A 15,710-nucleotide genomic window follows, 5' to 3' on the forward strand; every position below is an offset into this window, starting at 1 on the left:
ATACTACTAGCTGTAAGAATAAATCGGGATACACATGACAACATGGATGAACCTTGAGGATACTATGTTGATCTGAAATAAGCCAGACACAAAAGGATAAATATTGTATGATCTCACTGATATGAACTAAGTATGATGAGAAAATTCAGAGGTAAACTCTAGAGTACAAGTTACTAGGAGATAGAATGTGGGTTGAGGATGGGAGCTGATGCTTAATGGATATAGAATTTTTAATATGCTTTACTGTAAAAGTGTGGAAGTGAATAGAGCTGATAACACATTATAGTGAGTATAACTAACACTGCTGATTTATAACTCTGATTGTGGCTGAAAGGGGTAATTGTGGACATAAATGTCAATCGAAAGGAAGCTAGGGATTATATCTCAGCAGGATTTCATTGACTGCCACAGTAAATATTGCCTCAAATAGCAGGGCTCCCGTGGGCTCTGGAGATATCCAGACACTATAGGCAGGGACGACAGCTCAGGCACTTTGGAATTTATGCTTCCCAGTGTGACGGCGTTGGACTCATTTGTGGTTTCCCTACACGTGGCTCTTCTGCCCCTTATAGGTGAACCTATAGTTAGTACTAGAGTTAATAGGTGTATGTCCAAGAGACTTAAATCTTTGGGTTTTCCATGTGCCAGTCGGGCCCTAAATCTCAACAGAGTTGTAACACCTACTTTCCAGTTCATTGGACTCACCCAGGACAACTAACAAGTAGATGATAATGGACAACGACCATCCCAAGGAACAGAGAGAGTATACAACTGCAAGCAAGAGAGTCAGGGAAAAATAGGTTTAATATGGGGACATTTTTGGGATACTAGAATTGTCCTGAATGACATTGCAATGACAGATATAGGGCATTATATATCTTGTCATAACTTAGAAAATTGTGCAGGAGAGAGTTTAAACTATAATGTAAACTATAATCCACACTTAGTGGCAACGCTCCAATATGTGTTCATCAAATTGTAACAAATGGGGAAACAGACTTTGGCCCAGTTGTTAGGGCGTCCGTCTACCACATGGGAGGCCCGCGGTTCAAGCCCTGGGCCTCCTTGACCCGTGTGGAGCTGGCCCATGTGCAGTGCTGATGCGCGCAAGGAGTGCCGTGCCACACAGGGGTGTCCCCCGCGTAGGGGAGCCCCACGCGCAAGGAGTGCACCCGTAAGGAGAGCCGCCCAGCACGAAGGAGGGAGCAGCCTGCCGAGGAATGGCGCCGCCCACACTTCCGGTGCCGCTGACAACAACAGAAGCGGACAGAGAAACAAGACGCAGCAAAAAGACACAGAAAACAGACACCGGGGGAGGGGAGGGGAATTAAATAAATAAAAATAAATCTTAAAAAAAAAAAAAAAATTGTAACAAATGTACCACACTAATGAAAGATGTTATTAATGTGGGAAAGTGTGGGAGGGGCAGGAAGCAGGGCATATGGGAATCCCCTACATTTTTTATGTAACATTTATGTACTCTCAGTATCTTTGAAAATAAATATATTTTTAAAAGGAAGCTAGAGAATAATCTAGGAAATGTATAATATAGTGATTTCAGTAGCAGATGAAGATTGTGGTTAATAGTATAAATATAGAATGCTCTTTTACAAAGTGTTAAGAATAGGGTGATACCAGGGGAATTACAATTAATGTAACTTATGGATGATAGTTACCAGTAATATTGCAATATTTTTGCAGCAATGGTAAAGAAGATACTATATCAATTTTAAGGGACTACAATAGGGGGATATAAGGGGGTATATGATTTTGGGGTAATGAAAATGTTCTAAAATTGACTGAGGTGATGACAACACAACTCTGTGATAAAAATGGGAGCCCTGAGAGTACACTTTGAATGGACAGTAAAAAATGTGGGACTGTGTAACACAGGGAATCCAGTGGTGGATGATGGACTATGGCTAACAGAACAAATATAAGAACATTCACTTACGAACCATAATAAATATATAATACTAATAGAATGTGTTAATACCTGGGTGGGTTGGAGGAAAATACACCAAATGTAAGATATGGGCTATAGTTAGCAGTAATATTTTGATGATGCACTTTCATAGTTTGTAACAAATGTTTCACAACAAAGCAAGGTGATGCTTTGTTGGTGATGGGGTGAAATATGGAAGCACTGTATGATGATATGCATGATTGTTTTGTAAATTCATAACTTTTACTATATACTTATTGTTTATGTATGTTCATGTAGGAATGATTTACTTCAAAAAATTTTTATTAAATATATATATATATAAACACGTCCAGACAAACAAAATGCTGAATAGCTGCCATTTCATCAGAACAATTCACACTTCTTAAGCCAACGTTACTGCCCTCTCAACTGAACAGCCTCGTACTACGGTTTGTCAGGGACCCCCGAAACAGACAGCTCAGGCCAGTGGCCATGCCAGATGGTGTCTGTGAGACGCACCTGTCTATAGAGCCGCTGACGAAAGGAGCTCACATGCTAAGCCTCAAGCCTACCCCTAACTCCACTGCAAATTGCAGAAGATGCTGATATGTCTTCTGGGATGTTAAGCTGGGATATTTGGTTTAACGTTATTTTACTCCCCTTAATTCTTCCCAAAACTAGGAAAATAGTCAATATTATCCCCCTTTACAGATCAGAAAACAAAAGTCCAGTTTTCGTTCTCAAAGCCTGTTAGCTGCAAATGACTTGATGACCTGCACTCCCTTTCTGTAGTTACTCCAGATCCCACATACAGGAAAATGAAATGACAAGAGATTCTTACTATTTTTAGACAGGTGAATAGCAACTAGAACACAGGAAACCCAACTTCTGTCTAGCCCAGGGCACCAATCTGCATATTAGAACTCCCCTGAACAATGCATTTACCATAATAATTAATTAAAGGACAGGAGCCCCCATCTCACCATTCCATTGAACTGTGAAAAAAAGCAAGTATCTACTCTGAAAATTTGAAACCCTCTAAGGAAACAGTTAGAAGTCTGAGTTCTGGTGAAGCATTTAAGATCTGGGGGCCCTTTAGGCCTTTTTTTTTTCAGGTGGTACCAGGGATTGAACCCAGGACCTCATACATGGGAAGCAGGTGCTCAACCACTGAACCACATCCACTCCCCACTGAGAGTGGTTTTTTTCCGTTTGATTATTTTTAGGAGATACTGGGGATCGAACAGGGACCTCATACATGGAAGGAAGGCGCGCAACCATTTGCGCTACATCCACTTTCCTCCTTCAAGAATTTTTAATCAAGTGAAAATACTTGCTAAACAACAGATTTTCATCTACACCAAAACAAGACATTACTATTTTAAAACTACCTAATAGAAGTTGAATGAAGGTTCCTAAAAGCGATGTAACAGGAGACACTGCAGGGCTCCGTTCCCCAACAGAAGCTTTGAATGGGCAGAAATATCTTTCTCAAAGCTCCAGAAAACAGTTAAAGGACTTCAGTAGCAGACTGAGCAGCAAATCAAAAGAAAGGTTACTTAGAAGTGGTAGGATTTCATGCGCCCTGAATGGCCTCATCCCCACCCCTCAGATCAGGGCCAGCCTGTGCTCCCGGTGTAGATAGCTTGTCCCAGTGCCAGAGGAGCAGAATGGCCCTTGTGTACATACTGGGAGTGCGTTTGTCCAGCCAAACTATCTGGGGGTGGCCTGAGGGACTCACCATCCTGGGACTTGTCCTGTTTGTAGAAAACAGCTCACAAGAGCTTCCCTGAGAACGCTGTGGGAGAGCAGTCAAATCATGCTGCCTGGGGCAAGGGATTGCTGACTCTAGGACGAGTGCAGTGCCCAGGACTGTGGACACTTCTCCTAGGGAAGAGGGGACATCTGTATCCATGCAAACTGGAGGATTCTTGGGGTCACGCCCAAGATAAGACCCAGGAGCTGAAAGGATTGGGGAGGCCCTAAGTTTGGGTCTGGAGCTATTCTCTAAACTCTTTGTATGGATAAGCCCCCAAGGAGAGTACTTGCATTGGTCAATCTGCAAAGACTGGGAAGGGTGTTCTCTTTTTCCCTTCTTTGTTCCCCCCGCCCCCCTTTTTTTGTTGGTTCCTGACATTCAAGGAACTCTCCATCATAATACTAGCTGGATATAGGCCTAAGGAACAGATGCCTTGGAGTCTAAATTCCCATGATAACACATCAAAATATCAAAATGTCCAGGTTTTGACAAAAGATTATAAAACAGACAAAGAAACAGGAAGTGATGGCTCAGGGAAAGAAGAAGATTAAAGCATTAGAAACCACCCATGAGGAGGACTAGACTTGGAGCATACTGAAGACCTAACATTATGCTGAGTGAAATAAGCCAGACACAAAAAGGACAAATATTGCATGGTCTCACTAACATGACTAAATATGAAGAATAAACACATGGAGTTAAAACCTAGAGTATAAATTACTAGGAGATAGGATGAGGGCTGAGAAGGAGTCCTGATGCTTAATGTATATGGAAAATTTAATTAGCTTGACAGTGAAAGTGTGGAAATGGATAGAATTGGTGATAGTACACTTACCATGGGTGGTTTATAAGCAGGACTGTGGCTGAAAGGGGTTGTCTAGGGATGTAAATGTTAATTGTGGGAAGTGGATTTGGCTCAACAGATAGAGCATCCGCTTACCACATGGGAGGTCCAAGGCTCAAACCCAGGGCCTCCTGACCCGTGTGATGAGCTGGCCCATATACAGTGCTGATGCACACAAGGAGTGCCGTGCCAAGCAGGGGTGTCCGCCGTGTAGTGGGGCCCCACGCACAAGGAGTGCGCCCCATAAGGAGAGCCACTCAGGACGAAAAAAGTGCAGCCTGCCCAGGAATGACACCGCACACACGGAGAGCTGACGCAACAAGATGACGCAACAAAGAGAGACACAGATTCCCGGTGCCACCAACAAGAATACAGGCAGACACAGAAGAAAATAAAGCGAATGGACACAGAGAGCTGACAACAGGGGGGCGTGGGGATGGGGAAGGGGAAATAAATAAATAAATAAATCTTTTAAAAAATATTAATTGTAAGAAAGCTAGAGAATAATCCAGGGAGTGAATAATATGAACACTGAGGTGGATGAGGACTGTGGTTAATAGTACAAAGACGCTAAAAATGGAATAAACACATGTCCATCAATAGATGAATGAATAAACAAAATGTGTAGACATGCAATGGAATATTATTCAGCTGTAAAAAGGAAGGAAATTTTGATACATGCTAGTACATGGATAAACTTTGAAGGTATTTTATATTAACTAAAACAGACACAAGAGAACAGATTTTGTGTTATTCACTTATATATAAAATATCAGAATATGCACATTCACAGAGAGAAAACAGTAGAAATTACCAGGAACAGGGGGAAGTGGGTGTTTTAGTTTTCTAGACTGCTTACAGTAAATACCAGTTTTACTACATTACCATGCATCCTAAATAAATCATTCAGCTTCAACAATGGGAATTCATTGGCTTACAGTTTTGAGGCTGAGAAAATATCCAAGTTAAGGCATCATCAAGGCTATACTTTCTTCCCAAAGACTGGCTGCCAGCGATCCCTAGTTCCTTGCCACATGGTAAGGCACATGGTGGCATCTGCTGGTCTCTCCCTTCTTTTCTGAATTTCGTCGATTTCAGCTTCTTGCTTTTTTTTCCCTTTTTCTCTGTATTCATTCTGTTTATAAAGGACTCCAGTAACAGGATTAAGACCCATCCTAAATGAGGTGGGTCACACTTTAGCTGAAGTGGTCTCATCAAAAGGTCCTACTTAAGAATGGGTTTTCAATAGGTTAATGCATAATGAATGCAGGGTTTCTATTCGCAAAGTTTGTTAATGGATGGTGGTGATGGTAGCACAACATTATGAGTATAATTAATGCCACTGAATCAAATGCTTGGGAGTAGATGAGATGGGAAATTTAATTTAATATATATGTTACCACAATTAAAATTTTAAAAAGTGAGACTAAGACAATGACAGTTAAATGCAGTACATGGTCATGGACTGGAACTAATAATGGAGGAGAAAATGCTCAAAAGGACATTATTGGGACAACTGAAAAAACATATGGACTGTATGCTTTGTATCTATTTAAATGTCTAAACTTGATAGCTGTACTTAAGGTAGTTACATAAGTTAGAGTCTTTGTTCTTAAGAAATGTACATGGAAGTGTTAAGTGTTAGAAAAGCATGATGCATGCAACCTACTCTCAAATTTTAAAAAGATAGATACAACAAATGTGGCAAAATGCTAATAGTTGGTAAATTTGGACGTCTGGGTGGGGAGCGTGTTGGAATTCTATATATCATTGCTTTATTTTGCAATTTTCTGTAAGTTTGAAGTTATTTCAAAATAAAAGGTAAAAACAAAGAAAAAAAATAGTACAAATACAAGAATGTTTTATGAACAAGAAAAAATATAAGTCATTCTTATAAGGTGGTAAGAATATGGTGATGCATGGGAAAAATTAATATATATAGCTTATGGACTCTAGTTAACAGCAGTATTGTAATATTCTTGTATCAATGTCAAAGGAGGTACTGCATCAACACTGGATCAATAATAGAGAAGTATGGGTTGTTTTTTTTCTTTTGGACTAAGGAAAACGTTCAAAAATTTATGAGGTGATGACTGTACAACTCTGTGATGAAAGTGAGAGCCATCAAGTGTACACTTTGTATAGACTGTACAAGGCATGGGACTATGTAACACAGAAAACCGTGTGACGGAAGATGGACTGTGGTTAACAGTACAAACATCAGAGTGTTCTCCCATGAACTAAAACAAATGTACAATACTAATATATGGTGTTAATAATACAGGGGAATATGGAAAAAATACATCAAATGTAAGCTATGTATCATAATTAGTTGTAATAGTCTGATGGGTTCTTTCATAATCTGTAACAAATGTTCCACATGATGTGAGGTGTTAGTAGAGGAGTGATATATGGGAATTCTTCACATTAGGCATGAATGTTTTATAAGCTCACAACTTCTCTAACAAAAAACATATATTTAGACTTTTTAAAATTTTTTAAAAAGAGTCAAAGGAGACAATCCAGTTCTCTTCTAAAAAAAAAAAATCCTAAATATGCTCAAAAAGCTAAAGGAAAACATGGACAAAGAACTAAAAAAAATCAGGAAAATGACAGATGAACACAAAAAGAATAACCATAAAGAGACAGAAATATGGAAAGGAACCAAACAGAGCTAGAGATCACAGTATCAGAAATTAAAAATTCCCTTGAGGAGTTCAACAGCAGATGGAAGCAGGCAGAAGAAGGAATCAGTGAACTTAAAAACAAGACAATTGAAATGATCCAGTCTGAGGAAGAGAGAAATGAACTAAGCAAACAGAGCCTGAGGAAACTTTGGGACACCATCAAGCATACCAATATATTCATTGTAAGAGTCCAGAGGAAGAAGAAAGAAAGGGAGAGAGAATATTCAAAGAAATAATGGCTGGAAACTTCCCAAATTTAACAAAAGACATGAATATATATCCAAGACGCTCAACAAACTTCAAACTGAATAAACCCAAATAGATCCCCACTATGGCATATAATAATCAAACTGCCAAATGCCTTAGATAAAGGGAGAATTCTGAAATCTGCAAGACAGAACAAACATGTCATATAAAGGAGCCCCAATAAAATGAATTGCTGATTTCTCATTGGAAACCATGGAAGCAAGAATGCAGTGGGATGACATATTTAAAGTGCTAAAAGTGGAAAACTACCAACCAAGAATTCTATATCTGGCAAAACTGCCTTTCAAAAATGAGGGAAGATTAACACACTCCCAATTACACAAAAGCTGAGGGAGTTTGTCAGGAAAATAGATTGAAGCTGCATGAAGAGATAATGATCTCCAGTGAGGGTAATGATACAGGTAAATCTAAATGCCAGTACTATTGTATTTTTGGTTTATAAGTCCACTTTAAAAAAAAATAGTAAATTAACCTCTTATGTATATTTTTTAAGATTTATTTATTTCTCTCCCTGGTTGTCCGTTCTCTGTGTCTATTTGCTGCATCTTCTTTGTCCGCTTCTGTTGTTGTCAGCGGCACAGCAATCTGTGTTTCTTTTTGTTGCATTATCTTGTTGTGTCAGCTCTCCGTGTGTGCGGCACCATTCCTGGGCACGCTGCACTTTCTTTCGCACTGGGTGGCTCTCCTTATGGGGCGCACTCCTTGCACGTGGGCTCCCTTATGTGGGGACACCCCTGCATGACACAGCACTCCTTGTGCGCACCAGCACTGTGCATGGGCCAGCTCCACACGGGTCAAGGAGGCCCCGGGTTTGAACCATGGACCTCCCATGTGGTAGACAGACACCCTAACCACTGGGCCAAGTCCACCGCCAAGTCCACTTTTTACTTCCTTCAGAATCTAAAAGGCAAATGGTTTGGGACCCATAATGTATAAACATGTAATTTGTGAAAAGAACTACATAAAGGTAGGTGTTGGAGGAGTATAGGAACATAGTATGGGTATATTCTTGAAGTTAATTTGGTACCAAAGCAAACGAGATTAGTATAGAATGAAGACATTAAATTTAAGCCCCACGGTTAACTACCAAAAAAAATATTTGAGAATATGAGGCTTTTAGAAAACAAAATTAGAATACAGATGGGAAGTTAATGCATAATGAGTCTAGGGTTTCTGTTTGGAGAGATGGGAAAGGTTTAGTAATGGAAGGTGGTGAGGGTATGACAATATTGTGAAAGTGATTAATCCCATTGAATGGTATGCCTGGGAGTGGTTGAGACAAGAACATTTATGTTGTATATTTGTTCTCACAATTTAAAAGAGGGAGAGAAGAAAGAAGGAAAGAAAACTAAAGAGATGATGATAATTAAATGCAATACACAGGAAAACAGATGTGGCTCAACTGATAGAGCATCCACCTACCATATGGAGGGTCCAGGGTTCAATACCCAGGGCCTCCTAACCATGTGGTAAGCTAGCCCACGTGCAGTACTGCTGCGCGCAAGGAGGGCTGTGCCATGTGGGACGCCCCTGCGTAGGTTAGCACAAGGAGTGTGCCCCGCAAGGAGAGTTGTCCTATGTAGAAAAAAAGCACAGCCTGCCCAGGAGTGGCACCGCACACACGGTGAGTTGACGCAGCAAGATGATGCAACAAAAAAAGAGACGCAGTTTCCCGGTGCCACCTGACAATGCAAGTGGACGCAGAAGAACACACAGTGAATGGACACAGAGAGCAGACAATCGGGGAAAGGGGAGAAAAATAAATAAAATAAATCTTTTAAAAATAAATAAATAAGTGCAATACATAATCCTGGATGGGATCTAATAAGGGAGAAAAGGCTCAAAGGGACATTAGGATATGTGAAAAATTTGGACTATAGATGGCAAACTTTGTATTAATGTTAAATTTCTTGAACTTGATCACTGCACTTCAAGTGATTACATAGTGAATATTCTTGTTCTTAGGAAATGAGCTCTTGGCAGTAGTAAGTGTTCAAGGAGCACGATGTATACAATGTATACTCAAGTGTTCAGTAAATGGATTAGTTGGTATTATCTATCTAATAGAATGATTCAGCAAATGAGGCAAAATGTTAAAATTGGTGAATCCAGGTATATGAGGGGTTAGGAGGTATGTTGGAGCTCTCTATGTGGGTTTTGTATTATTTTTTTTAACTGTCCTATAAGTGTGAAAGCATTTCAAGATAACATGTTAGAGAAATAAGCTACCTGATAGATAAATTACAGCAAATCCACACTATACTGAATAGTTATTGGTAAAAAGAAAATTTAAGGTATAAAGGGAAAGCAAGTTCTAAAATAATATGTATAAGGTTATCTTATTTTTATTAACATATGTATGCATAAATAATATTTACCTGCAGAAAATACTGGATACAGATATAGAAAAATTCTAACAATGGTGATCTCTGAATGACATATACATGAGTGATTTGTCATTTCTTTTTCTTGTTTTTCTATGTTATCCAAATGTTTTCCAATGATTATGTACCAGATTTGCAAACATTTTTAAAAAATTAACCTGAGTTCAAGACTCTAAACGAATCCTTATACACATTTGGTGGGAGTGTAAATGGGATCAACTTCTTTGAGGGATAATTTGGACATACTTGTAAAATGTAAAACACATTTAACTCTTTGACCCCACAACTCCACTTTTATTTATCCTGCTCCTACAGGTTCATAAAGAAATATGAAAACAGTCATTACAGAACTACTTATAACAGCAAAGGACTAGAGCAACTTAAATGTACATCAATAGAAAAAAAAATCAAATAAATTACATATATCTATTCAAAGTAACACAGCCCATAAGAAGTATGTGCAGTTATGGACTGACATGAAACCATCTTTATGCTATTTCACCAAAAGAAAAGAAGAAAAACATCTGCTATCATTGGTGTAAAATGATTTTTAAGAATATAGTTCTATTTACTTATTGTACAGGTATAGGCTATCTCTAGAAGGCTCTAGAAACTGATGATAACAGTGCCTCAAAAGAAGGGAAATGGGAGACTAGGAGGACAGGAAAGAGGAAGACAGGAGAAGGGAAAGCTTAATTTTCATGTATAACTTCCTTTTTCAGTTTGAAATTTTTACTATGTGCATATATTACTAAAAGAAAAAAAAACTTAAAAAGCCTTGGGGGAGGGGAACGACACTAATTATTTTTCTAAGTTTTTCAATACCTTATCCCATTGCTTCATTTCAAAGGCAGTCACCTAAAAAAAAAAAAATGCTGCCTCCAGAACACAACACTCTGGCACCCCACGGCCTTTTTCACCTGACTTCTAGGACTGGGTTTAGACAGGTTTGGGTTCAGGTAAACACGAACACTGTGTTCTGTGACAACAAAGCCCAATCTCGCGTGTATGTAGTAAATAAATATTTTACCTTTCAGCAAAGGTATCGAGTTTCGCCAATTCATCAGAGAGACCAACAAGGGAATCCAAGGTTCCCACCTGGAAAGACCACGGTGAGGTTAGAGGCACTTGCACTGAGGGCAGGAAGCACGGCATTTTAACAGTGGGAATCCTGAACTTCTAGTCTGGGCTAGTTGCTCTTGCTCAATGGTTAAACTGGAAACTGGAAAGAACTCTTAACAGAAACCAGTGGATTCTGGAGTTTTCGTTTTGGTTGCCTGTAGGATAAACTGCCATAGGAATGAGGGACTATCATGCCATGGTTTGACCTCAGCTCATTTTCCTCTTAATAGCACTCTGCTACTTATTTGAGAATAAGATATACCAGAAAGCAAGTTTCAAAAGTTATTTCTAAAAGCCCCTCTTCCTCATGATACTCCAACCAATCCCTTCCCCTGATCTTTGCTTTTATTGACTGTGATCTTGCTCAGTGGGGCGTTTCCTTCCTCTTCATTATTCATGGAGGTACTTTTTAGATTATTCATAAAGATCTAGTTCTTCATGTGGAAATTCTTACAATGTCAAAATTGTATTCAAAGGTCAATTCACAGAATCAGTGAAAATTTTGTTATCGTGGAACCAGCCACCCAGCAGATATTAAAAAATGAATGGGAAATTATGAGGCCTGGATGACTCCAGTAAGTGAAGTTACTGCTTTTCAAGAAACTGAACTGGGGGAGCAGATGTAGCTCAACTGGTTGGTTGAGCGCCTGCTTCTCATGTATGAGGTCCCAGGTTCAATCTCTGGTACCTACTAAAAAAAAAAAAAAGGAAGCCACTTTGGGCAGGGGTCATGTCTTTTTTCATCTTTGGATGATCCAGAGTCTGGCTCAGTGTCTCATACATGAAATGATGAGTAGATGCCGAATTTACTATCCCTCACATGGTCTTTCACTGAAAAAGCAAAGCCACCAAGATCTGGGTTCAGAGCCAGTTGAGGCCACTTACCAGGTCCATAGCCCTAGCAATCACTTAACCTCTCTCAGCCTGCATCCTATAAAGTGGGAGTTGAGAAGATTCAAGAGCAGGCATTCCAAGCACTTGCTTGATAAGTGCCAGCACTTTTTACTAGCATCACCAAAGCTAAGGAATCTGATGGGACAACTCTTTTGGCAAAGGTGTAAGCTAAAGTTGAAAGATGACAGGGCACGTTGCTAGAAGAGTTGCATTTGGGACCCTAGCACAATCTCTCTACTACCCACAGTGGACTTCCCAAATATGCCGTCCAAAGAATGACTTAGCTTCTTTCCCTGAGAAATTTACCACTGCAAAAGTCACTCTTTTTGAAGTAAAAAAAAAAAAAAAAAATTTGTACATATTTTGCTCCTCTTCAAGGTGTTTTATTTTAACTTTTTTCTCCACTTCAGAGCCCTCAGATTCTCCTGCATTACTCAAGCCTCTTTGTGTACCCCACCCAGTTATTCCTAAATCCCCACCCCTCCCCTCCAGCAAAACCAGAACCCGGATTTCCTCCTGCCTCCAAGCCAAGAGGACCCTCAAGGCTGAAGCCCTCAAGCTCTCACATCTCAACTATATTGTTGGACTTCTTAGAAAAATGACGAAGAAAAAAAAAAAAAAAAACAGGAAGAATCCGAGAACAACTTGTGAGGATGCAAGCACTTAAAATGCCTTTCCCACATTTTGAAGTACTTCCCACAGCCTGCTCCCCCAGTTCATTCTCTACTGTGACTCCAAGTCCACAGAGACCACAATTAATTTGGGGTGATGGTGTGAAATCCCACCCAGACCACCAACTCCTCTCCTCCACCCCCACTCTCCATCCCCAACACCAGGCTAATCGCCAGTGGTTCTGCCTTTGTCCTATTATCATTCCCCCCTCCCCTCACCTCGTGCCCATCTATCGCCCCCTTCTTCTTCACCAGGAATTTTACCTTGAAGTCAGGAATAGCAAATTTCGTATTATAAGACAGGTTGGACTTGGAGGTTACTGTGTTCATCCTCTCCAGAGCTTGTAAATTTTCCTTATCGCCAGGGGCAGATATTAACCAAAACTCTGACATGCTTCCAGTCTTCTTTTATCCAGTTACTGACAGAACCAACACAGAAACATGAGATGTGGAAAACAGTTGTACTTTTTCACCATTCCCTCAGAAATTAATCCACTCTAGGATCTGACACATTTCCCATTCTTTGCCTCTTTGCCCTTCCAGTTCAGGCTCCAAGGACAACTATTTGCACAAGGCCATGAGCTTATCTCAACTTGGGAAGCCCACGGGACGTCATGAAGTGGAGACCCCCAAACGTCCTCCATCCTTACGGTGGATCTGTCTGGTTTTAAGGGGGAGAAGAAAAAGGGGAGAGGAGCAGGATTCCTGTTCCTCTCAATCTCTCCATTCCAGTGAAAACCCCATACCTTGTAAAATGGGGAGCACTCAATGTTGGGACAGTACTTTTCTCCTTCCACATTGCATCTTCTGGGAGGGTGGATGCGAGTGGAGGAAGGAAAGAGACAAAAGGAAGGGACTGTCAAAATAGGCTGCCTAGGCAAACCCCAGATCTTCACTGATCAAACTTGAGATTGGTGCTAGCTTTAAAAAGCAGACTTCAGAAAGGCTCTTTTTCCTTTCTTTCTTTTTTATTTAATAAGAAAAGGGGTGGGGGCGGGGGGCTCTATAAAGTCTTCCACCAGACTCGGTATATCCACTTGGCAGAGCCGAGTAGCTTGCAGCGGCTGCCTGGCAAGTAGTTTCTACCAGTGTCTCTGGCCTCCGAGTCTATTAGTTCTGCTCCTGCAGGGAACACACCCACCCACACGCCCTTCTCCCCAACTTGTCTCCGCATGGCCAAGGGACAAAACACTAAAATAACCACCTCTTAATAGAACTTTTCCTTTTTGCCTACCAATCTCACTCTAATCCAACGCAATCTTAGTTCCTCCTAAACGCGCCTACCAAACGCGGCTTCTTTCGGTCTCAACTGCTGACGGCCTGGGGCCAGGCTGGTTCTTCTCAGTACCTAGGGAGATGCCACCTGTCCGGCGTCAGGCGGGGCGCGGCTGAGGCGCAGGCCCCGCGCGCGGCCGGCGTCCTGCGTTCCTACCCAGGGAGTGAGGGACCAAGTAGACGCCGCACCACGGGAGGCGAGGCCGGCACCGCCAGGGATGCGGGTCGCCTGGCGCGGCCGCCCTCCCCCGCGTCTCGCGTCCTTACCCGGAGCGGCCGCGGGCGCGGGCCGAGGCGGCCGCGGGGCCTCGGCGGGCGGCGCGGGCGCTGCTGGGGGGCGCGGGGAGGGCGCGCACGGCGGGCTCCGGGGCGGCTGTGGCTTCCGCGGGGCCCGCTGCCCCGCCCCGTCATTTTATCCCCGAGCGGCGAGGGAGGCGGCCCGCCGGCCCCTGCCCTCAGTATATTTGCATACCGGGCCGCGCGCCTCCGGGCCGCGTGCCCTCCCGGGCCAGGGGCGGAGCGGCCCAGGGCCCGGGGGCAGGGGTCTGCGGCGCCCCGGAAGCCCGGAGACCCGCGCTGGGGGCACCCGGCGTGAAGGGAAAGGGGGCGATTCCACTGCAGATCGGGGTCAAGGCTTCTGAGCCCCTCCGAGCGGGCGCTGGGACCTGCGCGGGGACTCCAGGGAGCCCCAAACAGGGTCTCCAGGCCCGCAAGCAAGCAAAGCGGGACCAGACATCGAGGCAACCACTTGCGGCCAAAAGAGGGCCAGGATTCCGGGCGTGGGGCCACCCCGCCCACCGCCCGTGCCTCCTCCCCCTCCCTCCCCTCTCACCCCTACCCGCAGACACCAGCTTGATTTAACCGCGGCGTGGACCGCGCGTCTCGCGGCATCCGGTGCTCCGAGGTGCGTTCAAGTCCGCTGCAGAGAAAGAGAGGCCTGAAGTCTGGAAAGCAAGGCAACAGGTTGCCATATGTTTGGGAAGCCCTGCGTAGGGGAACGAATCTTTTCTTGTTGCTGTGGGGGTGAGCGTACCCCTGGTTGCCGAGGCAACCCTCTCCTGCCCTGCTCCTCCATCTTACCCAACCCCCTTCCAAAATACATGGGAGACGTCTCTGATCAGGGCTGAAAAGGCACAGTTGCCCGGGAGAGTTAAAGCTTATTTATTGAAGGGGTGTTGGTGGGTACTCCTCAGTGGTTGGAGCGCCTGCTTCCCCTGTACGGGGCCCTGGTTTCAATCCCCAGGACCTCCTTTAAGGAAAAAATAAATAAGGCTTACTGTACTAGTGTTACGATGTGAAATAAAACCCAAGATGTTGACGCATGAATGATACTAAAGAAAAAAATTTCTGAGGATACATTTTTTGCAGAGGAAACTTTCATGTGTCCTGTTCTGTGGGCAAATTTTTTCAGAATTATTCTTTAGGGGGTGTTGAAGAAGGTACTCGTTGTTTCCCAAAGAATGGCCTTCCCCTGCTCTATGAATCTAGCCATATTGTCTATCAACCTATTCTGGGAAATACTGTCAGATCTTAGGGAAAAGCATTCAACATCATGCAAGATGTGTCCCCATAGACTGGGATGAGAAGCTCCAGGTGGGGAGCTGAAAGGTGGCTTTGAGGTCACTGCCATCCTATTGTGGTTTTGGAATTGACACTTTGGAACTCCCAACACCTGCACATTTTGCGTCATTGTTATTGGGACACTAATATGCATTAGTCAGTCCTTGCAACATCTTCCTGAGGGAGGATACCTGAAACCCAGAGATGAGGAAACTTGTGTGTGGTCCATACAGGGAAGTAAAGTGGCTATTCCATGCAAGGAGTGGCCAGGTCGGACATTGAGCTGGGGTGGTCTCCAATCTTGGACTTTATCCAAAATG

At 42.7% G+C, this 15,710-nt stretch overlaps 1 protein-coding gene across 8 annotated transcripts in view; it reads right to left on the bottom strand.

Annotated features, from left to right (window-relative positions):
• ATP6V1C2 (ATPase H+ transporting V1 subunit C2) overlaps positions 1-14,928 on the bottom strand; it is a 72,235-nt gene extending 57,307 nt beyond the window's left edge. For 3 of the 8 annotated variants that reach the window (XM_058287880.2, XM_058287876.2, XM_058287875.2), the window contains exons 1-3: positions 14,098-14,216; positions 12,820-12,974; positions 10,899-10,966 (exon numbers count right to left, since the gene is read on the bottom strand). In XM_058287880.2, the coding sequence (XP_058143863.1) occupies positions 10,899-10,966; positions 12,820-12,948 (197 nt within the window). In that variant the 5' untranslated portion in view covers positions 12,949-12,974; positions 14,098-14,216. Of the gene's footprint in view, positions 1-10,898; positions 10,967-12,819; positions 12,975-13,839; positions 14,217-14,668 lie in introns of those variants that run through there. The other 5 variants (XM_058287879.2, XM_058287873.2, XM_058287878.2 and 2 more) reach the window with 4 other exon arrangements.
• Between the last annotated feature and the right edge of the window lie 782 nt (positions 14,929-15,710).

This window comes from Dasypus novemcinctus, chromosome 25 (genome assembly GCF_030445035.2).
Source record: "Dasypus novemcinctus isolate mDasNov1 chromosome 25, mDasNov1.1.hap2, whole genome shotgun sequence".
NCBI classification, from domain to species: Eukaryota; Metazoa; Chordata; class Mammalia; order Cingulata; family Dasypodidae; genus Dasypus; species Dasypus novemcinctus.